We start from the raw sequence: 27,207 nt of genomic DNA, 5'->3' as shown, positions 1-27,207 counted from the left end.
GCGGAGTCTTAAAAACAGGAGAGAGAATTCTTTGACTGCTGTGTAAGCACAGCTCTGAGGGCTGTGGAACCCGCCGGGATTGACTGGGAATGGGATGCTTGGGACATCCTCCCAGTTCCCAGCAGAGCGCCAGGGCCTCCAATCACTGTGGCCTTCCTGACTTCCCATCTTGGACCCTCCACACTGTCGGTGGAGGAGGCCCGGGTCCAGGTCAGGCGGCACCCGGCTGCCCCCACAGCTTTCAGCCTGGGGAATCAGCCCAACCTGGTTTCCCAACCAGGGCCAGGTGGGCTTAGGGCAGGGCCCAGAGGAGGCCCTGGGCCTCAGAGTGTAGGCAACATGGGGCTCAAGAGCGTGGCCTCCCCTGTCACAGCCACAAGGACTGCGGGTCCTAAAGGCCAGGAGGCTCCATGACACCTGTGAGCTGGCCCTGCTGGAGCCCTGAAGGGGCACTCCTCAGAGGACACTGCTGGGAAGACCAGCACCTGGGCAGGGGCTGCAGGGAGCAGCAGCCAACCCAGCAGCTCTCTGTCCTCCCTGCTTCCACGGGAGGAGCCCCGGGTGGCCATAGCCACTGTATGGGCCACTGGGTCTGGCCACTGTGTGGGCGTATCTCCGCCCGGCAGCACGGAGGTCCCCCCTCCCGGGGCCGGCCCTCTCCTGTGCCTGCTGAACCCTCCCCTCTTCTCTCTCTTCCTGTTCTTTTCCCCCCTCCCTTTTCTGGCTTCAAGGAGCCTCCCCCTGGGAATCCCGGCCCCTGGCTTGGACCCAGAGCCTCCAGGGCCCAGCAGCACTGGGAAAGGGAGGAGGGACAGGTCCCCTCGGGAACCCGCAGCAGTGGGCCTGTTCCCAGGGTTGGGGGCTGCTGCTCCTAGTGCAGCGTGAGGACCAGGACAGAGAGGGCCTCGGTGCGCCGGCCACGTCAGAGAGAAGGCCGTGGCTTCTGCATCCTTTTAACCCCCTGGCTCACACACCTCCTCCAGGACGCCTGCCCTGACTGCCCCTCCAGGCCTCTCTGGGCCCCCCAGGGACTGAAAGGCCTCATGGCCTTTCTTCCTCCACCAAGCCCAGGATGGGGCTGTCCTCAGGCTCCCCTGCCTCGGAGGCCCTCCCCACACTGAGGAGGCCCCCAGGTCCAGAGTCTCCAATCGACCTCTACCTCTGGCATCTGAGCATCAGAGGGCTCTGGGTTCCAGGCTCCCCAAGACTCTCTGGGGACCCTGGTGCAGGCTGGCCAGAATCCCCAGGCTCCCACCCTTTGTGCTTAATGTCAATCAAGACCTGTTTCAGAAAGTTCCAGTCTCCTGCACCCCAGAGAATCAGCCTGGGGTGGAGAGGGGTGGAGGGAGACCCCAGCGTGCCCCGTCTTCAAGGTGAAAGAGGGAAGATAGCCAAAGACTCGGAGCCCTCCAGGGACCCTGGAGAGCCAGTCATTCAACACAAGAGAAATGAGTGACAACGGTTTATTTGGGAGGGGAAAGCCCAAGCTGAAAGTCTGCCACCCCCTGCAAGCTGGCCACCTCGAGCCCCCATTGGAACTGGGGTCAAAGACAACCCCGCCGTGCTGCTCCTGGTTTGGTCTGTCTCCCTGAGCCCCGTGGCATGTGACACAGAGGGCAGTCAGGGGAAGAGGCAGGCTCCCCTCGGGGGCAACGCAAGGCACCCTGGTAAACAGCACTGGCCGCTACTAGCCAGCTGGCTGTCCATCGCCGGGGCGAACCATCAATTAGAAGTTAATGAGATTCTAAGGTAAGTGGTACTTCCCTGGCGCGGCCGGGCCAGTAGCTATTTTCATGGGTAGATTATCTCACATCAGGGAATTGCTCATCCTGTCAGGTGGAGGAGAGAAGTCTCTTGGCTACAGTCAACCTGCTCACCCTCTGGGGACCCAGACTCAAAGCGGATATGGCACAGACCCATGGCCCACCCTGTCTTGGGTGAGACCAAGACAGTGGCCTCTCTGTGGCCAGGCCTGTAGTTTCCTCCAGGCTGGGGGCTGTTGGTAGGACCCCAGAGGACACAGGGGCCTCTCAACACAAAAGCCCTCTCCTCTCAGGGCCAACCTGCTGGAAAGAAGGCAGGTCTTCGGGGATGGGCGGGAGGCAGCTGCTTCACCAGGCACCAGGTGGAAGAGGCCTGGAGACCCCGGGGCCTGGGCAGGAGGGCAGGCTGATACCCCGTGGGCCTCGGTGACCCCACCCCAGAGGAGAAGGGTGGTGGGTTGGAGAGAGAGTGACCCTGTTCTCCCCCTGTGGTGGGTTGGCCTCGGCATAGGAACAAGGGGCCCACCCAAAGTCACCAAGCAAGACGGGGCCTGGATGAAGTCCTGAGAGGGCTGGCAGGGGGCCGGGGCAGCAGGGAAGGGCCAAGCCCCCACCCGGAAGAGCACGGTGGCTTAGAAGGCAGGAACAGCAGGAGCAGCGGAGAGGGCAGGGGTGGCGGTGCCTCATCCCTCGTGCCGGAGCTCAGGGGGCCTCGTTAGAGCCCATCGCGTTGCCTTTGTTGACGTAGAATGGCCGGTAGTGAGACTGTGGGGAGACAGAGAGGTTAGGGAAGCTGACGGCCCCGAGCCCGCCGGCCAGCCCTCCCCACGCCCGGCCCCCTGGAAGCAGCAATGGCCCAAACCCCAACAAGTCCAGGGGCCCCGTGGCCAGACCCATGAGATCTATCTACTCAGGGGGCCCCTACTGTCACCAGAATCTGTGAGCTCGGATCCTAACTGGAGTTCACTCCTGCCAGATGGCTGATGCGCTGCAGCCTCCGCCCGCACCAAGGCTGTGGCGCCTTCCACTCCATAAAGCCCAACAACACTGTGCTGAGGGTTTTTATATGGACGAACTCGTTTAATTTTTACAACCACCCAATTAAATAGGTTACTGTTATCGTATCCACTTTATAGTCGAGCAAACCAAGGCACAGAGAGGCTAGGCAACTTGCCCAAGGTCACTCAGCAGGTGAGTACGGGATCCAGGACTGACGCCCCAGCAGCGTGGCTCAGAGTCCACCCCACCTCCCACCCCCAGGCTTCCATATCGCTTCTTGAGTCTCAAGGACTTCAAGCATCTGCTTGTCCCCAACAAAGAAGGTGCAGACAGGCAAACAACTGCACCTGCTCCCCGTGGGCCTGGGCCCCCCAGCCCTGGGCTCCCCACAGCCCTGTTGCCTCCCTCAGAGGTATTCAGGGAGCGTCTTCTCGGGACACTGCCAGCGACATCTCTCCCAGCCTTCTCTGTGTATTGCGACTTGTACCAAGCAGTGTCCCCCTCTCCTCCTAACCCCTTTTCCAGGTCCTGAGAATTCAGCTGGTCTTTCAGGATGAAATGCAAAAGCAAAATTTAGCTGTTGCTTGGCCATGTGAACTGTCCCCCTAGAGGTCTCAGGAAGTGGGCTTGTCCCTGAGCTGGGTCAGAGACTGAGCTTGCCCTGCCCACTGACCCCCATACAGAAGACACCACCCTCCCACACCCCCCAGGCTGTTCTCAGCCCCCGCCTGGCCCTGCCTGCCCTGGCCCTGCCCCTCCAGCCAGCACCCTGCCTGCACTTGGTCCGCAGCTGGACTAGGCCCAGAGGGTGCAGGCCTGAGCGTCAGAGCTCAGACCTCGGCTAAACCACTGGTTACCAATGGAAGAAACTGAGACCCAGGGAGACAAAGTCACATGGCTACTCTGCAGGGCTCAAAGCAGAGCTGGGAACAGGTCTCTAACTACCCCCATGCTGGCCTGGACCCCCAAACGGTTCACAAGGTGAAGTGAGTGGCGCTGGGCATGGCAGAAGCCTTTCCTTCAGGAAGGCCAGGTCCGTAACGTGGACTGCAGGTCAGTGAACAGCACCGTCTTAAGAGCCTGGAGTGGTGGGTGAGCAGGAATGTGGCCCCGTGACACCCACAGGTGCCCTCTCTCCATTCCTGCCTGGCTCAGGGGCCTAGCTCCGGAGAATTAGAAGGACATGAAATCATCCAAGCCATCTGATTCCTGTTTCAGGTAGAGAAACTGAGGCACAGGGGAGAATGACTCATACAAGGTCACACAGCAGGTTGGCAAGAGGACTGGGGCTGAGGCCCAGACAGCCCGATGCTTAGGCCAGCCTCTGCCTGCTAGCACCTGGCCCCCTTCTCCCAGCCCTGAGAGCTCGCTGGACACTGGGACCCTGTCCAGCCAGAGTCTCAGGTGGTGATGTCCTTTCTCTGCAGGGACCAGGCTCTGGGAAGGTAGGGGGAATGTGGCAGGGAGGCCAAGGGCCGAGTCCCAGAGGAGGAGGCTTCTTTTCCTCTCCTATCTGTTTTTGCAGCGCCGCTGCTGCGGTGCCCCGGGGCCCAGCTCCAAATTACACACGCGATCACTTAACTCCCATCACCAGCAAATTAAAGTTTGTTTCCAATTAAACCAGCCCCAGACCTCTTTGTGGTCCAGAGCAAGTCACCTCCCCATGCTCCAAATGCAAAGACGGCAGGAGCCCAGGGCTCAGCAAACCCCTGATGCTATCCTCACGGCAGAGCCATCGGCGGCTCCTCAGCAGGGCCTGGTGTGGGCCTCAGAGAAAAGCTTCAGGAAGCTGGAGAGCAGCCTGGGAGTCCCTGACCCCCGAGGTCCTGGGCAAGGCTCGGGCACATGAGGTCTAAAGGGCCGAGGGGATCACTAACCCCACAGAGGTTTTCCCACTCCTCCAAGATGCCAGGGCCAGGGTGGCCTGGAGCCCTCGCGGTGCTGCTCTTCTGATGGCCTGGCTTAGGATCATGTTCTACTGAACCCCCAATACGCCTCTTCCTAGCATCCCAGCCTCTCCCACGCCATCTCCCCCACATTATCATCCCAATGGCCTCTGTGCTGTCAGAGCTGGAAAAGTGCCCCAGGGAGGTGGGACCCATCTCCAGGCCCATCCTTTGGAGGAGACTTTTACAGTCTCAGAGCTGGTGGAGGATGAGCCACCAAGTGCAGAATCCAACAGTCACTCACCGAATAAAGAACCAGGTGGCCCACTTCACAGATTAGAAAACTGTGGCCCAGACAGAATGTGCTTACCCAACTCCCTCCCCATAAGCCCTGGATCTCTATGGGTGTCATGGCCACTGCTGCCTCCTCCCCCATGCATGGCCCAGAAAAGGCCTCCTCCTCCCACAGACCCTGGGACATGAAGACCAGTGGCCCTGGGAAACCCCTTCCATGCCCAGGCTTCTGGTCATGCCTGTGCCCAGCTAGTCCCCTGGCAGCATCTTACTCACCAGCACAGACTGCTTGCCGGATTTCCAGGTCTGGGGCTGGGCCTTAGGGGTCTGGCTGCGGATGAGGGAGGGATAGCCTGGGAAGACAGGAGGCTCTGTCAGAGGCAGGACCGGCTGGTAGTGGAGCAGCACAGCTGCTATCTCTAGGACCACCAAGCGCCATCCAGCCCCTTACCCAAGACGGCCACCTGAAGAGGTGTGCAGCAGCCTGGCACTGCCACTGACAACTGAAAACCTGGGGAGGCCAGCCAAAGGAGGAGGCAGGGAGGCAGGCAGAGGAGGAGCCTGCCAAGCAGCAGGCGAGGTGGCCCCAGCCAGGTCAGCACCACACTGCCCTGCAGGGATTTCCACCCACCCCGCTCACACCATGGCCCCTCCCCTCCCACCCCCAGCCCATAGCACTGCCTGCAGAACCTTCCTGCAGGAGGCGCTCCCGACTCCCCAGTGCTGGGAGGATACGAGGCTTCCTCTTTGCCAAGCCCCACTTGTGCCAAGCACCGAGCCAGGCACTTGGCTTGCAGTGGGCTCCTAATTCAGCCCTCCCTGTGTCCGGGAGCTCGGCAGTGTGCCTGACTCGCCCAGCGGGCAAGCAGCGGTCAATACTGGAAATCAGATTTTGCCAAACTCCAAAACCCTTATGCCTGCTCCTTCCACCAGGCTCCACCGCTCCACGGCCTCTAGCAGGAGACTGGGGCCCACAGAATGGCAGTGAGTTTCCAGGGTGGCTGCCCCCCAGGGTTAGGACAGCAGGCCAAGAGAGGACCAGAGCAGGTGGCACTGCCTGGGCTTGATCAGAAGGTGCCAGCCCCAGGCCCAGCAGCCACTTTCCTTGCCCTTCCCCTCAGTCCAGGGGATCCGTAAGGAGCGCTGGTCCTCAGAACAGGGAAAAGCACTCTCAGCCTTGGCCATCAGCCTGCAGGGACAGGACACAGTCTGGGAAAAAATAGGCTGTGACTTGGATGCTGAGAAGCTCAGGAAATAAACAGGGTTTGTCCTTGGACAGTCCCCTGTCCAGCAAGACTGTGCCTGCCCCCCTGGGGACAGCCTTCTCCTGCCCTGCTCTGCACCAGGCCCAGATCACCTGCAGCACTTCCCCCATGACACTGAGCAAGGTGGCAGGGCAAGGAGACAGAGCCAGGACCCCAGGGTCCTGAGTGGAGATTGAGAGAGGGAGGATTCACACCTCACCTCCCAATAACCAGAAAGAAAATCCCATGGCAGCCACCAGAGGGGGGAGGATGGGGCTGGGCAGGGAGGGGTGGCCCAGGGAAGCAACCTTGAGCAGTGGTAGAAATCCAGATAGAGAGTGAGTGAGGGTGGTAGCTGGGGACATGCATCCCTCTGGGGAGGAGGGACCAGGGCACCCTAGAAGTGTCAGAGAACCCCCACAAGGTTCTGGTCATGCCTGTGCCCAGCTGCCCTGGTATGGGAGAGGGAAAAGGAAGGGTTGGAAAACGGGCAGGTACCAGGATTATTTTTAAACAGCCCACTGCGGTCCAGTGGCTTGGAAAACTCGGCAGTGGCCTGTCCCAAGGTGGTGAACTGATAGGGAGTTTTCCCAGTGCCTGCTGGGAGAGAGAGAGGTGTTAGCAGCAAGCACTGGCCAGCAGGTCGGAAGCCCTCACTCCCTGCCGGATCTATTCTGCACGCTCTGTGCTTGGCAGCCCTTTCTCAGGCCCTGGAGCCCGCAGACAGCCCAGGCACTGTCCCCACCTGTGGGCTGCTGACAGAGAGTGGATGGGCTGGGTCCTGGCAGGTTGGGGCTCTCCTGGCACACAGGGCAGCACCTATCTGGAACCCTCTTGAGGGCCATTCCTGAAGGGCTCCACAAACTGATCTGCATGAAAGTAGGAATGTTCTGGGCTCATCCTCCGAGGCATGGGAGTCCCTCCCAGGACCAGGCCTGAGACAGGAGAGTCTGTGCAGGCCCATGGGGCGATGTCAGGAGGCATCCAAACCATGCCCAAGGGTGGCTGTCTTCCGGGCCAGGTGACCTTCAGGCCAGGCTTGACCGAAAGCAAGGAAGATGTCTGCTGGTCAAGACGAGCCCCAGAGCCGCCCAGGCCAAGCTCAGAGACAGGACATGCCCTCCTTTCTGTTCCTTTCTCCTCCACCTGGCTGGTTCAGCCAAGAACCCTGCTCCAGGTATGGGCTGGACTAGCCTGGAAGAGACTGCTGGGTGATAAAGCCACCCTAGAGGCCTCACTGATGAGTGACTGTCTCACAGCCCCTTCCCTCCTGCTCTCTGCCCACCCCCGGACTGCTGATCCTTTCTTCCAGGCCAGTAATTTGGGTGTCAGAGGAGTTGGGGTACTCTCACCACAGCCCACCAGAGCTGACCCTAGGACCTAACAGGAGAGACGGGAGGGCCCTAGGCCTTCTGTAAACCAGGGTCTGGTTCAAGTCTGCCCCTCAAGATGACCCCAACCCTCTAGGGGGCGGGAGACACCAATCCCTCAGGCTGGCCCAAGAATTCTGGGGAGCACAATAGGCAGGGGGTGTCAGAGTTCAGGGGAAAGAGATCACACCTGGGAGGCCTCGCAGTCATCTGACCCACCTTCTCCAGAGCGGCTCCCTCTGGACTGGCTCTGTAGGATACCGAGGGTGCGCCATGGCCCAGGGGCCTGGGAGTCACTGGGCCCACAAAGTTAAATAATCTCTGCAGCAGGAAGACCCTGCCCTAAGCTCTAGTATCCTGGGCTCATGGCCCATGGGGGCAGGGCACAAGAGTACTGAGGAGTCATCCTTCCCCCACCTGAGTCCTCTTGTCACAGCACATCTTGAGGGACGAGTGTATGACGCAAGGAACCCTGAGAATGCTGGTGTGGCCCAGCCCCATCTTCTGCCCTCCTTACAGCAAAGCTTTTGGCCGTTTTGTTTTGTTTTGTTTCTGGCCAGGACTCTGGTCTCCAGAAGGCGAGGGAGGAAGGCAGGAGAGCGGGCAGAGACAAGCAGGGCAGCTGCAGAGGAACAGCAGGCGACCAGCTGGAGGGCTCACCTTTCAGGGAGAAGGAGGAGCTGCCCTGGACTGCGGGCAGGTCATCGGAACTCTGAATGCTGGAGGAGTACTCCCAGACCCGGGAGGTGTAGTTACCTGGCAAGGCAAAGAGGGGCATCAGACCTCAGCGGGGCACAGAGGAGGGAGAGCAAGACCAGGACACTGCTGATTCTGTGAGTCTCTCCAGCCTCTTGCCACCTCCCAAGACAGGATGCTGATGTCCCTAGTCATGCCTTCCCCCATTTTTCCATCAAAGTTATCTTTTTAAAACTTAAAATGTTCCTGCCCTACCTAAAGGCCACTGTCCTCAGAATAAGGAGCCAAGTCCTTTAAATAGGCCCCCCACCACCCTACCCTCTTCCTGGCTGCATCCCCTCCTCTCTGTCCCTCAGCATCCCTCACTTTCTCTCCTGCCTTCTCCCCAAAGTGAAATCATGGAGTGAGTCTTCACGTGTGAGCATCCACACCACCTCCACCAAGTCCACCAAGTCGGGGTGTGCCTCAGCCCTACACCTCACAGCACTTACATTCCCTGTCCTCTGGGATGCAATTACTTAATTAAATCCCAATGGGGCTCCATGGGGCCTGTGGAAATACCTGACTGGCCCTGAACCACACCTGGTGCCTGGCCCAGAGCCCGGCCTCTGAAAGGTGCTCACTGTCTGGTGGATGGTGAATGTATGAGTGACTGAATAAACACATTCCAACATATCCTGAAACTTGGGTACAGAGGCAGCTGATAGAACACCTGGATTCCTGTTTGCCAGGTTGAACAGGCTAACAGATGTTCCTGTGCAAATACGTCCCTGTCATCTAGAGGAGAACGTGGTGGGGAGGTGGTGGGAGGAACAGCAGGGCACCATGAGGATGTCCCAGCCTGGACTTGGGCCCCAGACATGACGAACGCTCTCCAGCCCCTTCTCAGTAGGCCCAGAGCCTCTCCAGTCAGCTCTGCTCTGCAGCAGGGGCCACCGGTCCCTGTGTCCTCTGACATAGCTGCCTGGGGGAGGACAAGGATACCATTTGGGCTCAGTGGTCAGAGGTGCTGGGGCTGGGCCCTCCCTGGTGCACATCCTTCCCACAAGGATCTTGGGAAGCTCCCGTGCCAGGCCTTCATGGCCCAAGACCCTGGGAGACAGAGAACTTGCCCTTTTCTTCTTCCTTCCCTCTCTCTGGCTTTCAATGACTGTTTTCTAGGCTCTTCCACTCTGGGCCCTGAGCTTGCAGCTGTGAGCAGGGCAGATACCACTGCTCCCTATTGCAGATATGGAGGAGAGGGCCGTGGTGGGTCCCAGCTGGGAATCTCATGCTGAACAGAGAGGCCTGGACATGCCCTGTCCACTCCAATCTCCATGGGCCTGGTCATCACTGAAGTGTCCTTCCAGTGTTGGTATTGCGTCTGGGTAGAACTGGTGGAGCTGGCCTAGTCCCCTTCCTCTCCACACATGGTAGGCAGCACCCAGGAGCCAGGGTCTCCCAAAGCTGGTGTTTACTGAGCACATGGCCCTGTCCTGGCACATAGTGGACCTCTCACCACACGAAACAGAGGGAGACCCTGTGCTTGGCGCCTCCCCCAGGGGAAGGCATGTCCCAGCCCCCATTTCACCTCTTTTGGGTCTTAAGGGATCTCCTGCTCAGCCCATGTGACAGTGGTGGCTCCTGGATTTGCAGGGGTGGCTCCATTTCCTACCATGCCTTCCTTTCCATCCACAGCTAAGCTCATTTGTTTTAACCAACATACAACTTCTCAGTGCAGGAGTACACAAACCAGCAGAGGTCTTCTGCAGAGACACTTGCTGGGAGAGGTCCCCAGACCTTACCCCAGGGGTGCCGCTCACCCTGTTTCCTCCAACTCATCCTCAGGGACAAGAAGAGCACATGGACCCAGGGATCTACAGTGATGCTGAGGTTCCAGCAGCTTCTCTCCAGCCTAACTAATGATGCTGTGTACACCTGTGCACACCCACGTGTAGACACACACACACACACACACACACTTCAAGCTCAGTAGAAGCCCATCCTGTCCCAGCTCCCCACATTCATCTTCCTCGGAGCTCCTGGCCCCCACCCCAGCCCTGGCCCCCAGCCCACCTCCGCCTATACCTCACATGAGTTCTGCCCAGCCTTGAGATGAGCCCCTCCTACCTTTGGTGCCATAGAGGTTGTTGAAATTCTTCTGATTGGTCTCCTTGGAGAGGCGGCTGGGGGACCCCGGCTGGTAGGATGTCCGGGCGCCCCCTATGAAGCATACAAGGAAAGCTTGTCATTGCAGAAAGGTGGGTCTGGCTCAACTTGGGGTGCCATAGACTCTAATTTGGGGTCTTGGGCAGGATCCTAAACAGGTCTCTAACTGCCCACCAAGGGACCTGGACTCCACATTAAGAGGAGTCACTGGGTCTAGCATTAGGCTGTCACTTAATTACCATCTAAATGGAGACCCCTTAGGGAGTGAAGAGGCTCAAGGTTCCCTGAGCACTGGGGTTCACCTGGAGAGTCCTGAACATACTAATACATAGGATCACTCTGTTTAGGGGGCCTGGGGGCCATGAGGAGGCTGACAAGCCAACAATTCCCTCCTGAGCCAGTCCCCTGTGCGTGAGAGGACGGAGAGGCCCTGGTGATGACAGGAGCAGCTGGGCCACTGGCTGAGCGAGGGCCGAGTCACCAGCAGGTGGCCAGGTAATCTGGTACCAGCACAGCACTGTGGCTTACCCCAGGCTATGGGAGCCTTACAGCCCATGAACAAGACAGAGTGGATCAGTATCCCCACTTCCCAGATGCAGAAAATGAGCTCCCGTGTGTGCCAGGACCCTCCTGTTGGGTCCACCCATTCCACTCCCCAAGCCTGGCCCACCAGGGCCAGCACCAGCCAGTCCTTCTAAACTCCTGCACCTGTGCTGGGGATCCCCTGCACCCTCCTCCTGGGCACACAGCTCCTCATTCAGGGAGCCACCAGACCCACTTCTCCTGAGAAGTCCCAGCACTGCCGGACCTCCCAGGCCCAGGGCCTGGTGACCTTAAGTGGCCTTGTTTCCCTGATATTGACAAATCTCCTTGACTTCTCCCTTGCATCTCCTCTACCCAGCCCTCCAGAAGACAGATGTCCTGCCCCTCCTGTCCCCAATGCAGGGCTCTGCTTACTGTGCTGGAACAGGCATACCGGGAGAACCGGTTTCTTCCACCTACAGATGTCACAGATTGACTCAGAGGGGCAGAGCTGGGAGGGCTTCTAGCCCTGGGGGCAACTGCATCTTCTCAGACATGAACGCTGAAGCCAGATGGAACACTGACCACCCCAGGTCACCCAGACCCTGGGACTCTCCAGGTGACACCTAGGCAGGTTGATTCTTCCCTCCTTGTGGCCTGAAGGGAGGTCACACTGGCCCTCAGTCTCTCACTGAGCAAAATAGTCAAGGAGGAGCCATTTGGGGACTCGCTGGGTCAACAGGGCTGATCTAGGGACAAGGGGGGGAGCCACAGGCACCCAACAGTCATGTTGGGTCCTTCCGAGGAAAGTGACACTGGGGTTGTCTGGTTAGTGCATTTCATACTCTCACACAACTGGCCCAAAGAGGCAGTGCCCTGGGCAGGGGAGTGGGCACACTGGCTAGGAGGCCTGGCCCACACCAGGAATGTTGAGGAGGGGACCGGGCACCTGGCCGCTGGAAGAAGCTCAGGTATTGTTTTCAAATTGGGCTGGGCACAAAGGTTCCTCTCCAGTGAGCTCATTCCTCCAAATCCCCAGCCCCTCCTGTTGTAGGTATGTGAGTGACAGCTCAGAGCCTCGGGTTCACCTTCCCCAGGTCTCCTTCGTCCCCTTCCCAGAGGTCCCCACTCTTCTCCTGGTCCCCCAGTCCCACATGTGCAAGTGTACAACCCCCTCCATCCTGGGCTGATGGCCTGGCACACCCTCCTTTATGTAACAGGCATTGCTGTGGTTTGTTGTTGGTGTCCAAGAATGTGCCAGTGCTCTCCCAGGACAAGGACAGGGAGGCCCTGGTCTAGACCCCACCAGACTGTAACCCTGCAGGCTGGGCTTCTGCAGGACCTAGGGAGAGAAGGTTCAGGGGCCAAGTGGCCAGGTGAGGAATGAGGAGAAGCAGCAGCTGACCCCAGAGGAGGCCCCAGAGAAGGCAGCCCTCCCAGGGCCTGAGCCCTAAGAAACCTAAGTGGAAGCTCCACACAGCTCCAGCCCAGCAGAGGGGAGCGAGAGGCAGGGGCAGGACAAGCTGCCTGGGTCAGGGATGGAGCCCTCTGAGGAGTAGGGTGCTGGGTAATTTGTCATCTAGTTAGTTTACACTTGTCACTTGTGAGGGTGAAAGCAGGTGCTGTTCATAATCACACCAAGACAACAGCCAGGACTTCCCCAGGCATGTTGGAGGTAGTGTCACTCCACCTAAGAGGAACCTGGCTGAGAGTTGCTCCATGGACTCAGGGGGGCTCTTGAGAAGCAAGAGGGGTGCCAGACCTAGGCCAAGGAGGCTTGTCCTTACCCTTGGGTGTGAGGTACATGGAGTATCTCTTCATGGTGTCGGGCGCACTCCACTCGCTCCCGTAGCTGGTTGTGTAGTTGTTAATGTAGCGATGGTCACCACCTGGGCAGAAAGAGGTCAGAAAATGGAGAGGAGGAACTGACCCACTGGGACATGCCTGGCTGGCTGAGAACCCATAGCCCACCAGCTCTGTGCTGGGGACAATCAAGGTCCCAGAGCCTCAGAGTGCTGCTCTTCAGTCTTTGGAGTGGGGCAGGGGAAGTCTTGCCTTGAGTCACTCACTCTGTTAGACTGTCCCCTTGTGAGCAAGGTCGTGTGCACAGTACTTTCAGTTTATAAGGGACTATGATATCCATTTCTCAGTCTGTACTTTGACCCTTGAGCAGGTATATAAACCTCTCTCTGTGACAGGTAAGAAAAAAAAGGCTCAGGAGATGAGAGAAGCAAATTGACCCATGTCACATAGGTCAAGAAGAGCAGCATTGGGGTTTGAGTCCTGATTCCCCACTTCACAGCTCAGCCCCAGTCACTCCTGGCAGTCACAGGTGGTGGATCAAGGTCCCAGTAAAGACTTCCATGGTCCAGGAATCAAGGCAGCTGAGCACTTAGATGCACCCACCTGAAGACTCTGACCAAAAGAAATCTACCGCTCGATGCTCCACCTCTCCAAGCTGTCCTCCACCCCATTCCTGTCTCCTACTACTTCCCTTTCTTCTACTTTCTCTGTCCTTCCCTTTCTCTCTCTCCTGGGCAAGAGAAGGGAAGTGTGGCTCAGACACATCCTTCCTCTCCAGCCCCTGCATCTAGCAGGTCCTGGCACTCAGCCGTAGTTCAAAGAATAAATGCAGCCAGATGCAGTGGCACATGCCTGTGATCCCAGCAACTCGGCAGGCTGAGGCAGGAGGATCACAAGTTCAAAGCCAGCGTCAGCAACTTAGAGAGGCCCTAAACAACTTAGCGAGACCCTGTCTCAAAATAAAAAAGGGCTAGGGATATGGCTTTGTGGTTAACCATCCCTGGGTTCAATCCATGGAACCAAAAAAAAAAAAAAAGAATAAATGCATACACAACAAGGTAGCCCCACCACCTGCCCACTGAGCCAGGATGAAGGTGGCCTGCTGCCTCTTACCCCCTGTCTGTGAGGGTGGGAATGAGTCTACTATCAGGGAGCAGTAGATAGTCACTCCACAGTTCACCTCACCAGCCTCCTATCCACCACCTCTTACAGAAGACACCAAAAATAACAACAGAGGCAAAGGAGGCTCCCCAGGTGACTCCAGGCACAGGTGCAGAGCTGCTGATTCAGCAGTTCCCCTTGCTCTCGGCTGCCACCTCACCACAGACCTTGTAGGGGATGCAGGGTCACACCTGCACAGGGACCAGGCCAGCACCTTCATGACCTAGAAATGGGATGTGAGCAACTGGAAGGCTGGATGGTTCCTGCAAGGGCCTGGCCATCTTCCCAGGTCTTGTCAAGGTTTGAACCCTGGGACAATGATCACCACACCCATCAACCGATGACACCTTCCAGATGAGAAGACCCAGGGGACTGCATAGCACCCCTGCCCAGCGACCTGCACTTTGAGAACATGCTTCTCTGAGTCTCAGCCTTCTCATCTGTAAAATGCAATGCTCCACAAGGGGACCGTAAAGCAACGGAAGTGAAGAGCTCAGCCCTACGCCAGGGCTTTCAGGGAGCTCAGTCATCTTCTGCCATCTCTATCACCACCAGGAGCACTGCTATTGTCATGAGGAAGAGGCTGTCAGTGCCATTTAAAGTCAAATGATTGTCTTGCTAAAATGTCTTATCTGTCCTCAGGTATAATTGAATGTCCCTTTGTATTTTACAGGGAGGCTGTGTGAAATCACCAAGATATATAGGTGTCCCTGTTCCTGACCCTGGTCAGTGACCTACTCAGCCCCTCTCCTCCTGCAAGAATCCTGAGCTCCATCTAGGATAGACAGGGATTATTTCCTTTAGTGTGCACGGGTGGAAGATCTTAATCAGGCTGCATTCTGAAAACCTCATTCTAAAAGCTGAGCTGGGCTTGGGCCACTGGGTGGGCCCTTGGGGAAAGTGTTCAGGCTTCAGGCCCTAAAGGGACTGGGTAGAAAAAGACTTAATAGGGGTAGTTTCTCAGGTTTGGAGAGTCTGTGAGATGATTCAGTTGACCTCTGCAAGGATAGCATGATTCAGAAGAGGTGCTGATTTCAGGGACACATTGAGTCACAGAGACAGGCTATATCCTGTTGTCCCCAGCCTATCAGGCCAAGTGCAGCCTCTGGGCTCAACACTACTCAACACAGCCATGGTGACAGGTAAGTCCTCCCTCTAAGAACAGGTGCAGTTCTAAGTCACTTCTGCTGGAGTTTGTAAAGCTACCAGCTTGGCATCTAGCCCACACGGCAACAGCATGCACACATCTGCTGGGCTGGGCTGGACAATCAGATGTAGATCTGACTGAAACCAATCCCCAGGTTTGAGAATGATCCACAGAGAGGAGGCACTTATTCAGCCAATGCCCAGGAATCACCCTCCTCTGGAGACCCCTTGTAATAGCTGTAAACTCAATGGGGATTAGAATCCCTGAGCCTGAGTTCAAATCCCCATAAAGGGATGGGTGGATGAAAACCATGAGGGGCCAGCTAGCTAGGTGCCAACCTGCACCAGGAGGCAGGAACTGACCTGGGAGGGAAAAGCTCATGACCTTGGGCCTCCACACAGAGGGGACCTACCATTCTCCATGTGGTTCCTCTCAATGAAGTTACGGCTCAAATCAGCCTTGCACATCTTCTCAACATGGCGCATGCACACGTTGAGCAGGTCATCCTTGAAGTTGCCCAGTGACTGCCCCAGGCCCTCTCCCTCCAGCAGGACATGATAGGTGGGTAGAGGTGGGGGGAGAGAGTAATTGCTCATCAAAGCACCAAATTCCTACCAAGAAAGGAAAGAAGCCATTAGTTTCTTGAGTTTTTCTGGATCTTTTGTCAACAAGGGGGCTCTTATAGCCCAGCTGGAAGACTCAGTGCTGGGAGCCAGAGGAGCTGGGTTCTAAAATCAGCTAATTAGCCTCACTTTTTCTCACTAGGCAAAAGTTCAATTAAAATCTACAGATGCAGCTGGTTGCAGTGGTGTGCACACCTGTAATAGCAGCAGTTCAGGAGGCTGAGGCAGGAAGATCACGTGTTCAAAGCCAACCTCAGCAATTTAGCGAGGCCCTAAGCGACTCAGCAAGATCCTGATAATAAAATATTGAAAAGGGACTTGGATGTGGCTCAATGGTTAAGCTTCCCTGGGTTCAATCCCTGGTACTTAAAAAAAAAAAAAAAATCCACAGATGCTAACATCCTGATGGCTTTAGCATTCAGATATATGACTCCATGGTTTATACCTCTAATCTGGGTGCAGGATTCCTACATCACAGGGGTTTTTGAGAGGGACACAGGCTACAGTGAGATTCCAGGAGAAAGCAGAAAGAAGTGCAAGGAATTACCAGAGCATTCTGGGTCAGTCTGCAGTTTGGGTGAGACAGGGACCTTCCACCTTTACACGCCTCATTCCATCCTGCCTCTGCACATTCGTGCTTCTCCCCTCCCTTCCCCTCACTGGAGAATCCCTCCTCCTTCTCAAATTCTAAGTGGCCTGCAAGACCTTATTCAGACTCCTTCTCCTGCACAAAGTTGTCCTTAGATTGCTCCAGCCTGCTCACCCTTCCCTGAGTTTCCACAGGCACTTATCTCCTGAGCCACATGCTTTATCATTTAATTACATGTTTTCCTATATTGTTCCCTAATTGTACATGTCTTATCTTCCCAGCTGGATTGCAGCTGCTTGGGGGCAGAAAAACATGTTTTATACTTCTCTATTCACCACAACACCTAATAGAGTCTGGGCATCAAGGAGTGCACAAAACATTCTAGCAGACAGAAAGATGGATGCATAAATAGCCAAACTGACTAGATCAAAGATAACAAGTATGCAGCACTCACACCATTCCTCCCTTACCCACGGCAGACATTACTAATCCACCACAGAACTCCTTCCCACTGTAACCCAGAGCACTGCTAGGACATATCAATTGAAGATGGTACAAGGTGGTGTTTGTGTACCATCTTTAGAGGAGGTAGGGAAGTAGATTGGGTGGAAAAATTAAATGGGCAGATGGAAGGAAGCATGGATGGATGGATGGAAGGATGATTAATGAGGATGTGGGAAAGTGGATAGAATGAGAAGGGAGAGGATGGCGGGATTTAGGGACTGAATGGTGGAAGACTCTGTTTTCACCTGCAGAAATAGCACCGAGTCGCTGATGCTATGAAGCTGTTCCCGGATCTGCTTGTCCTCATGAAGCACCTTGGCCCTCTCGTCCAGGGCATCCACGATCACCTTCACTTGGTCCACAGCATCCTGCTCCCGCTGCTCCAGGGCAGCCCTCACTTCCTCTTTCTGCTTCTCCAGGTCACGCACCAGGTCCCGGAAGTTCTGCTCCAGGATAGCCTTCTCATTGGTGGTGAAGCTCTAGGTCCAGAATCAGAGGAGGGATGAGAGTTTCATTAAGGAAAACTACCTCCCTAGGGGAGCACACCCTTAGGTTCTCAACTCAGGATCAGGGCATTCCCAGAGCCCTAACTTGGCGAGACTGTCTGGCTATGAATCTCATTTAAAGGCATCAAAGAGGGACAGAGATAGCCAGTGTTTTTACAGCCTACCCTTCCTTATCCACCTGTGGCTCCTTCCTCTGGGGGGCCAGAGGTTAACCCAAGCAACCATTCCACACTTGAGTGATTCCCTGTGTGCCTAGACATTCTCCCAAGAGTCAAGGTGTGCTCACTCAAACCCCAACCAGAACAAAACACCAAATCAAAAAGTGTATTGTCTGGCTGTTGGTGTGGCCAGGATCAAGAGACAACGATTTCAGATATGATTTATAAATCCCCAAACCGTGGCAGACATACTTCCAGTCACAGTGGCACAAGTAGAAGAGAAATGGTGTGTATTTGGTGGCTGGGGAGTCTGGGGGGATGGGCAGAGCACACATTAGCAGACACTAGACAACACACTGGAGGGTGGGTCTGGGATGTGCTCTGCTAAGATGATATACAATGAGTGTTAGGTGACAGGTGGGATCCTATCTGGGTGCTAGGTGGGAATGCAAAAGGGTCAGGGAGAGAATCTACAACAAACAAGTGTGGGATGTCACTGAGGGCCAAAACCTTGAACAGGAACCAAGGCCTGCCTCCTCCCAGGCAGGACAGGCAGGGCAAGTGCGGTGAAGGGAGCCTGGGGGCTGCTTACCTTGATGCGGTCCTTCTCCTTTTGCCACTTTTCAGCTTCATCCTCAATCTCAATGATTTTCAGCTGCAGCTGTTCCTTTTGCAGTGACAGCTCTGTCTGCAGGAAAAGAGTCAGGGTTGGAGAAATTGAGAAGAAAGGGGCATAGACACAGAGATCTAGGGCATGGGCCCACCCAGGGATCCAAGTCTCAGGCAGGGCTCACTTGCATCCATTCCATTTCTCTGCCCAACAAACATCCCTCAGGACCTCAGACATGCCAGGCTCCATGCCAGACTCCATGCCAGTTACCAAGGGTCAAACACCATCTCCTTGTTCTCAGGTAACTAGGGCTGGCTGCCCTCATCATGCCTTTGTGGGGACTAAACCTCCCTTATCCCCGCACCCAACATGAGTGGGAGGGTGCTCACTTTGGGGGTTCTTGCTCCTTTCAACGGACCTGGGGCCACAGAGGGAGAAAAGAAGAGGACTGAGCCCAACCCAGCCAGGGAGTGTCTTGTGGCTGTAACTGTGTGCAACGTTTCTATGGCATGATGTGGGGTGTGTGTTGCAAGCAGGAACCGGGTTGCCGCCGGCCTGGGCTCTGTCTGGGCAGGCACAGCTATAAACCTGTTTATGGGAAGGAACACATTCTGCAGTTTGGGTGAGACAGGGACTTTTACCTGGGGTCTCTGGAGGAGGAGAAGGCTAGAGAATGAGGCTCGAAGGGTGGAAAAGGCTGGGATGGAGGGAGAGGACCTAGGACCCCTGCCCTCAGGCACATGGATGGTAGGGGTGTGGAGTGGGTTGGGAAGAGTCTCTATCAGGATGTGCTCATATCCACACTTGCCTTCCATGTGGGGAAAGGCCCTTCTCTGAAAAGCATGTCCAACTGAGGCAAGAAGTCAAGGCCAAGGCCACCAGTCTAGTCAAGAGGCACCTCTTTTGTTCTTCTGGGTCTCCGCTAGTGCTTCCAAAGTACCTTCCAGCACGGAAGACAAGGGGTGATTTCTACCCAATAAGCAAGCAGCCAAGAAGCCTCGGATTGCTCAGGGTCTCCAGGACCACTGGGTTTTGAATGCGGAGGCCTACCTCTTTCTCTAGCCATCTCTCGGGGGAGCTCGTGAGAACAGTCAAGATTCAACAAACCATGAGGAACATGGGCTCCATCAGCAGGAGTCATGAGCAGCCGGGGCCCAGAGCATCACCACACAGCACACCTCTGAACATCCCATCAGGCTGAGCAGGGGCCTGTGGGGTATCTGCTGAAAACACCCAGGGAAGTGGATCTGATGGTGCTTAGGTCTTCCTGGCCTTTGAGGAAATGGCACCAGAGGGTGTGGAAGGCATGGGGCATGAGGTACCGAGCTCCCCAGACAGGGAGCCCCTGCCTCCCCACAGCCTGCCCTTCAGCAACCACCACACTGTTGGGCTCCCCATGATCAAGACAAAGACGGGCTGTAGATCCCACAGCATAGAAAATGTCATTACCAGAGATGGAGATGGGTTGTTGAGAGGAGAGGAGCACAAGAAGAGGAGGGTAGGGACTTGGCCCGGTCCCTGGAACGAGGCTGGGAGAAGACACTGTGGTAGTAGAAACTTGATCCTCAGACACTCAGAGGATACAGAGCTGGAAAGCCCAGAAAACCGGGTGGCAGATCCAGTGGCCAGGACCCTGAGAAGGCCAGGCCTGGGTGGCAGATCTGGGCTCTAGGGAAGAGACCAAGAGGCTGGACAACAGGTCTGTCCCAGGCGACTTTCCCATCCATGAAGAACTCCTGAGTGAGGCTTGAGGTGGGGGAGTGCTGCAAAACTCCCACTACACAGCTGAGGCATCCTAACCTGAAGGATGGAGGAGTTGGCATGTGGAGGAGGAGCACTTCACAAGGGCTGGTGACAGAGAGCAAAAGCACACCCTTTCCCACCCTCAGGCCCAGGCCCAACCCCAGTAAAAGCCCTTTTGCCAGTAAGCGGATGGGTCACCCTTCCATGAAATGAGCTATTGGGGAGTGGGGCATCCAGAAGGGAGCCTGCCCAGAGCACATGATGGGGAATCCAACAGTTAGCATCTGGTAACCGCCACCTACAGGCAAGGGCTTTTGTGAGTTGCTTAACTTCTCTGAGCCTCAGTAGGTCCAACTGTCCCATGGAGGTAGTAAGAGGACCTGCCTCCCATGGAAGTTGTGGGATGGAAGATGATCAGGGACTGAAGATCCCAGAAAGCATCTGGCACAGAGCAAGCCTTGACTGAACAATGGTCCCCATCATCATTATTGTCACCATAATTGCAGGAATGAGGACAGAGGGATGGGCAGGTCTGTGGGACATAAGCAAGTGAAGGGAGAGGGCCGACGTGGTCAGGTGAGGTCTCAGGGGTGTTGGGTGGTGATTTCAGTGTATGTCATTGGGTTTGGGTTTAGAAGTGGTATGGACACAGTCCAGGCACAGAGAGCAGTGTAAGGGGTACACAGAGGCCAGGAAGTCAAGACATTAGACTGAAAATGCAAAATAAAGGGTTAGATCATGAGTAACTGATGGTGGAAGGATACTAGGGAAACAGAACAGAGGTCAGAAGAGGGGAAGAGGGTAGGCTAAGCACTGCCCGTGGGAGGAGGTTTGACTAGAGAAGGTGAAGGTTAAGGAGCTGAATGTCAGGAGTGAACAGCTGTGCCAAAGGAACACCTAATAGAAGCTGTATGGTCAGCCCACAGGTGAGAAAATGTCTCACTTAGGTGAGCATGGAGGGAAAGAGAAAGGAGGGATGGAGTACAGGGGACCAGGGCACAGAGAGTCCAGTGCTGCCTAGAACATCTGGGCAAAGGCAGAGACAGGTCAGCCCCCTGGGAGTCCATCCTGTGTAAGAGAGGGTGGGGAGAGGGCAGCCAGCTAGCTGAGGTCTGAGAGCTGGAGTGTCTGCCAGCAGCCTGGGAGGGGAGGAGAAGAAGTGGCTAGTCTGGACATGTGTAAGGGCAGGGTCAGAAGTGGAGACGAGCTGTCTGCAGCAGTGGGTGGAAGAATCGGCCAGGGTGGAGAGGAGACTGGTCCTCTTTTTCTTTGGGGCACTAGGGAAGTCAGGCTTGGCTGGGAGGGGCCTGGCTCCCATAGCACAGCCAGCAAGATCAGACTTGCAGGGCACAGAGGGTTCTGAAAGGGTCCTGGGACCAGGATCTGTATGCTGCTAGAATGATCCTTTCTCTGGGATGAGTCCTACCCTGTCAAGGAGGAAGGCTCAGGGTAAGAGCTCTACGGATGTCTAAGAAGGCACTTCATATATGTTCAGCTCTTTGAGACTTATCCTATACAGGAAGTAATAGAACCTGGGAAGTTTCCAAAGATACTTTGTTCTCCTGCAACTCTAGGCGAGGAAAGGAAAAGAACTTTAATTACTAAGTACATACTAAGTGCCAGGAATTTTCTTCTTTTTCAGGGTACTGGGTTGAACCCAGGGCCTCATGCATGCTGGACATGCACTCTACCACTGGGCTACATTCCCAGCCCAGGAATTTTCTTTAATTCTGTAAAAGCCCCCTTTTGCAAAAGTGGCGAGGTCTGAGTCCTCACAGTCAGAAAGAAAGCAGCAGTAAGGTCAAAAGGCAATGACAGGTCTCAGATCCTATTCTTCGACCTTCAGAGGCAATTCCAAAGGTGGTGGTACCAGGTTCTCCTCTAGAACATTGCCCTTCCTCCTTCATTCCTGCTAAACTAAGTCTACCTCATGGACTTCATCAATTCAACCTCTTCTCTTATTACCTCCCTTTTCCTCCCCATACCTTTGCCCGAGGCCCCAGTTTTCTCTCTCCTGATCCTCCCCCTACAGAATGCAGTTGAAGCCCCTGATGTCTGACAGGGCCTCAGCTCTCCACAGTCCCTCCCCTACTCATACCTCCCTCCTGCCTACTTCCTACTCCTCCCTGATTTTTCCCCTTCACCCTGCCTAGGCCTGTCCCTAAATGCTTCCTTTGTTTCGCTCTCCCACACTGGGTTGCATCTCTCTCTCTCTCTCTCTCCCTCTCTCTCTCTCTCATACCTGAGATGGCACCTGTGTGGTCCACCCAACCTTGAAATTCTTCGAGGAGTGGAAGAGTCTGGCAATGCCTCAGCCTGGACCAGGCCTTTGGGTAGGTGTTGGCACACCCAAATACTCACCTTGACAGTTGTACCTGCATGGCCCCCAGGGAAGGGGAGATAGACCATGATCTTCCCCTAGTCTGAAATAACCGGGGCTGTGGGCTGTGACATTTGCCAAGTGAGTTAGTTAATTGCCAAATTTGTACTTCCAGACAAATGGTAATTATCCAGATAGGAATCTGAAATGCTGGGTAGATTTCCCTGTTTCCGTTCAGATGTCAAATGCCTGATATCAGTGCAACTGCTGGATTGGACACCCCCAGTCCCTTGTGCTTCCTCAGAGCCTCTGGACAGAGGAAGTACAAGCTGGGCCAAGAAAGGGCTCCCCCTGGCATCTGCAGATGAGCAGGGGGGCCTTTCAGAAGTCACCTCAGCTCCCTGGGTCTTGGTTTCCTCGTGACATTGGACTAGATTTCTGATTCCCACTCTGGCTGCACATCAGAATCCCTGATGTGTAAACATCATAGATTAACATTCAGACCCCAGGCCCCAATTCCCTGAATCAGAACGTCCTGGGATAAAGCCTGTTAATCTGTGTTTTAATAAGTCATCAAGTGATACCAACCCAAGGACAGCCACCTGGAAGCCACTGAACTCAGTGATCTCAAGGAGACCCTTCCAATTCTATGGGGAGAAAAGGTTTAAAATGGTGGCGAGAAATCCCAGCTTCACCCTCTCCCACACTGTGCCTTGACAAGTCTTTCAGCATCTTTAAACCTGTTTCTTCTATAAAATAGGTACAATTCCCCACCCACAAGACCAGGCATTTGTAACCACGCACACGCCAGGCTGAGCACTAGCACACAGATGTGCTCCACACAGACTGAATTGCTACCTGCCTAGCTGCTGGTCACTTTGCTCCTGATTCCTCTCTCTAAATCTTTTATTTGGTTGTTTCCTCTCAGAATCTGGACAGGTCATCCTACCTCCTGTTTCATGCCCTTCCCAGAGCAGATATTTCTCCCTGAAAATCTCCTGGGACTGGGTCCAGGGCACCCTGGCCGATAGCCTGGCTCCTCATCTGAAATCTCAGCCCCACTGTCTGTCCAAAGAGCTTGCCTGCCCAGACCAGTATAGCTAGAAACTCAAAGACAAGGGGCATGCAACCCAGCAGTCTGTCAGCTCAGCCTTCCTGGAAGAGTTGGGCAAAAAGATAAGAAATAAAGTCCAGGGCATGGAGAAAGGAATGAACTGAACAAAGCCATGCAGTGGAGACTGGATGAAGCTCCCAGGCTGAGCCCCTCCAAGTGACACTGGCTGGGTGTGATGGGCATGCGTATTACTATGCTGATGATATTGTTACCCCAGAACCTAGGCTGAATGGGGCAGTGCCTCCAGAACAGCCTGTCATCCCCCCAAGACAGGTCCTAACACCCTGGCCTGCTGCATAGGAGGGAACTAGACTAGATGGCAGGGACATTTGACACAGGAAAGGAGATACCTAATCCATTTTCATTTCACTAATTAACCTGTCTTGGAAAATATCCAGAGGTGGAGGGTGGACCAGTTGACATCATGGGACCCCCTTGTGATATTTGGGGTGAGAGGGGAAACATTGTGACATGGGTCTACCAGGGAAAAGACCATCTTATTGCTACAAACAGAGCCAAATGATCTTTTCAGAGCATGGAGTTTGGGGATAACCAAGGCCCAGGAGGCGAGCACTTGCAGCCATGGGTGTCATCTTCAGCTCTAAGCGACTAACCCACGCTAGGCTGGGTTACCCCACCTGGCCTTCACCAACAGGCCTGCAGAACAGGTTCTTCCCAGGCTCCTTGCAAGAAGCTGTGTGTGGGCTGATGTCTGGGTCTGCAGGAGATGCCTCCCAAGGATGCCAGGATTGACATACTCAGTCCCTCTGATCCATCGACCCAAGACCCCTGCTCTATGCTATACCCCCCACCAACATTCCAGCACAGCCAGGTCTAGACAAATGGCTTCAGCTTAGTCCCCTGGCTTCTCATCCCTGCTCTGCCTGCATATCCCTGTGCTTCAGGTGCACACATGTGTATACACACAGGCTGCCCAAAGATCCCCATCACAGCCCTGGTCAGAGGATCAGGCATTTTCTCCTAAAGCACACACATCCTGAATTCCATGCCCCCATGCCCTTCCCCTGAGGTGCTCTCAGACATTGGAAGAAGACTTAGGGGGCTTCTTCCTCCCACCAGGATCTTGAACAGGTCCTTTGTTTCTCTGGGCCTGTGTCCTTATCCACAAGGTGCAAGAGGAGGCATTGGGATTTCAAGAATTCCATGAGGCCTGGCGTTCTGTCCTCTGTTTATTGTTTATTTTGTCATTCCATGTTTACTCCAAGCTGCTACTATGTAACTGGGAGGGTGCTCCCCAGTCCTGTTGTGTGTTTGAGCTCTGCCTCCTGACCTACATCATGGAGGCCCCTGGAACCAGAACTTGAAACAAGACCCCAAACCCTCCTGCCCACCTCTTCCACAGGCACTCTGGATGTTCTTAAATGGTGACACCTTTGTTTCAGATGATATTTGGGGCCAACCCTGCATAGAAAACAGGTCCGTAAGTGTGATTTGCTTGCAATAGAAGTGGTAACCTGGATCCTGTGTCTTCTGAGCACCTCCTTGTTCTGGGTACCTCTTGTCACCCTGATTCTTGTCCAAGAATCCTAGGCTCCACAGAGAAATCTAACCCAACCACTCAGCTTCACATAGAGAGAAGCCAAGGCTGAGAGAATGGAAAGGATTTATTCACTGTCCTACCATTACTTAGATATAAAAATCAGGACTAGAATTTGGTCACATTTCCTAAAACTCAGTCTGAGGTTCTGCAATGTCTTTGCTTCTGTGGCTGAAGGTGACTACCTTTTGTTCTTTTTCAACTTTCCAAGTAAGGTCCTTGAGAATGGGTTCCATGGTCATGTCCCACCTCTAGCTCCCAGTACAAAGCAGGGACCAGAGGGAGCGGGGATATCTTCTTTTGAGGCCAAATGAAGTTTCTGGAAGGGATCTTTGATTCTGTTCCCATCTCGGTCTCATCCCTCCCTGCCCAGGGGTATGAGCAGGAGGTAGAGAGAGAGAGAATAATCGCAAGTTACTGGTCAGAAAAGCTGGGCAGGGAGGGACCCTGTGTTGCCTCATTCTGAGGGGTACAAAAACTCTTGAGAATGCAGAGTTGCCAGCATTGGCCCCCCATAGAGTCCTCCTGCAGTAAGGAGGGCCAGATGGTGGGCCCAGCATCTGTGGGGCAAAAAGCAATGGCCACAGCTGGACTCTCAGCACAGAATATCTTCCCCAGGTGTGCCACATACACAAGCCTCCACTTGCCTCTGCTCTGCCTCATGGAAGTAGCGCATAATCACATACATGGAATTCATGCAAAACAATTACGTATCCCATACACAAATATGTGCAAACATCCACATGCACACATAGACACCCACATTCATAGAAAACACATACGCATTTACCTACGCCCCACCTCCATACAAAATCCAGAAACGTCCACCCACAGGCACAGGCATGTCCACCTGCAACCACACACAAAGCACAGTCAGCCCTGCTGAGCAAAGGATAAAGGAGGCTGGGAGCAAAGTGAAGAGCCTAGAGGGAATCACACCGAACAAGGAGCCACTGTCCTGCAGATGCAAACCAGAAGCCAGCCAAAAGGGACAATTTAGTGGCCCCCAAACTCGGTCCTTCCAATATCTTCCTTCACTTGTGACCTATTCCCCAGGGGCCAGTCCTACTCAGGTGGGAAGGGGGGTGGAGGGGAGAGAAAGAGAAGGAACAGGAGGAAAAGGAGAGATAACCCTAGCCAGGCAGAGCCCAGTAGAGAGTTCTGCACCATTAGGTCTGACTCTTTGCCTAGACTTGAATGTAACCTATGACCTTGGTCAAGCAATCTTTTCTGAGCCTCTCTTGGCTTATCTAAAAAAATGCCCCTGCCTCCTAAAACTTTAGTTGGTTGGGAGCCACCTCTGATTCCCAGCCAGCAGGTACAGAGGGGAAAGAAATGTTTTCTAAAAGGGCCAAGTCTGGAATGATCTTAAGCCCCCATAGTTAGGAAGCCCCATGGGGATCAAGGTCAGAGGGCAGGTGAGGGAGGCCAGGTCTGGAGGGACAGCAAACAGCTCAGCACTCAGTTACCTCTTTTTCGGCCTTGGCCTCTTCCACCGTCACGGTGCTGTGGTTCTTGTGCTCCTGGAACATACAAAGGTAGCAGATGCAGGTCTGGTCGGTCTGGCAGAAGAGCTCCATGGTCTTGCCGTGCAGGGGGCACTTGCGGGCCTCGAAGTCCCGGATGGGCTCGAGCAGCTGGTGGTCGCGGAAGGCCGCGCCCTCCAGGTGGGGCTTGAGGTGCAGCTCGCAGAAGGAGGCCTGGCACACCAGGCAGGACTTGACGGCCTTCTGCTTGTTGCCGATGCAGGAATCGCACAGCACCTCCTCGGAGCCCGACTTGGAGCGCAGGAGGCTCCCGTCGGCCCGCGGGTAGCTGTTCCTGCGGACCTCCCCAGGCTCCACGATGGACACCGAGGGCTTCCGGGGCTCCGAGAAGATGGACTTCTTCTCCGAAAAGGTGACGGGCGGCTTCTTGGCGGCCCCCAGCTGGAGCCCCGCATAGGGCGACCTCCTGCCTTCCGCAGAGTCCATGCTGAAGTAGTTGGAACCCTTGTCATCCACCGACTCCACGAACTGAATGATGGGCCGCCGCCACTCGTTGCCGGAGAACAGGGCGCTCTTTCCCTCCCCCTTCAGGGCGCTGCCCAGGCTCTTGCCCTCGGCCACCTCCCCTCCGTGCCCATGCCCGTTGGCGGTCTTCGTCTCCTTGCCATCGACCTTGGTGCCGTTCTCCAGGCTGCCATTGGGGCCCGACGGGCTGCGGGCGTCCCTAGCTTCAGGGCTCGACCCATTGCTCCTGGAGGCATCTGCGGCTTCCATGGCAGATCACCAAGCTGGTCTGTCTGGCTTGCTGGGACTGTGGTGGGTGACCTCTCAGCGGGTGTCTCGGCAGGGAGTGGGGCAGGCAGCCGCAGGCCCGGGACACACCTGCCCGGAGGAGGAGCTGCAGACGGAGGGGAGGAGCGGCCCAGCCTGACACAACGGGCCAGGGAGAGGCGGTGGCTCCG

General features: G+C 55.3%; 1 protein-coding gene across 3 annotated transcripts; it reads right to left on the bottom strand.

Moving 5' to 3' along the window:
* Positions 1–1,435: 1,435 nt before the first annotated feature.
* Trim29 (tripartite motif containing 29) lies at positions 1,436–27,207 on the bottom strand. Of its 3 annotated transcripts, none has more exons than XM_048795677.1 (10): positions 26,228–27,207; positions 18,006–18,101; positions 16,995–17,228; positions 15,446–15,644; positions 12,710–12,811; positions 10,362–10,454; positions 8,217–8,312; positions 6,685–6,786; positions 5,219–5,295; positions 1,436–2,528 (listed from the first exon to the last, which is right to left on the bottom strand). In XM_048795677.1, exons 1-10 carry the CDS (start codon positions 27,017–27,019, stop codon positions 2,466–2,468), a joined length of 1,854 nt encoding a protein of 617 aa, XP_048651634.1. In that variant the 5' UTR covers positions 27,020–27,207; the 3' UTR covers positions 1,436–2,465. The 3 variants fall into 3 exon arrangements, with proteins under 3 accessions (XP_048651634.1, XP_048651635.1, XP_015345217.1); XM_048795678.1 differs by having other exon boundaries at positions 6,685–6,783; XM_015489731.2 differs by lacking the exon at positions 6,685–6,786 and having other exon boundaries at positions 1,437–2,528; positions 26,228–27,204.

This window comes from Marmota marmota, unplaced genomic scaffold (genome assembly GCF_001458135.2).
Source record: "Marmota marmota marmota unplaced genomic scaffold, marMar, whole genome shotgun sequence".
Taxonomy (NCBI): Eukaryota; Metazoa; Chordata; class Mammalia; order Rodentia; family Sciuridae; genus Marmota; species Marmota marmota.
Note: the sequence above shows the minus strand (reverse complement) of the source record. Positions and strands in the feature narration are given on the sequence as shown.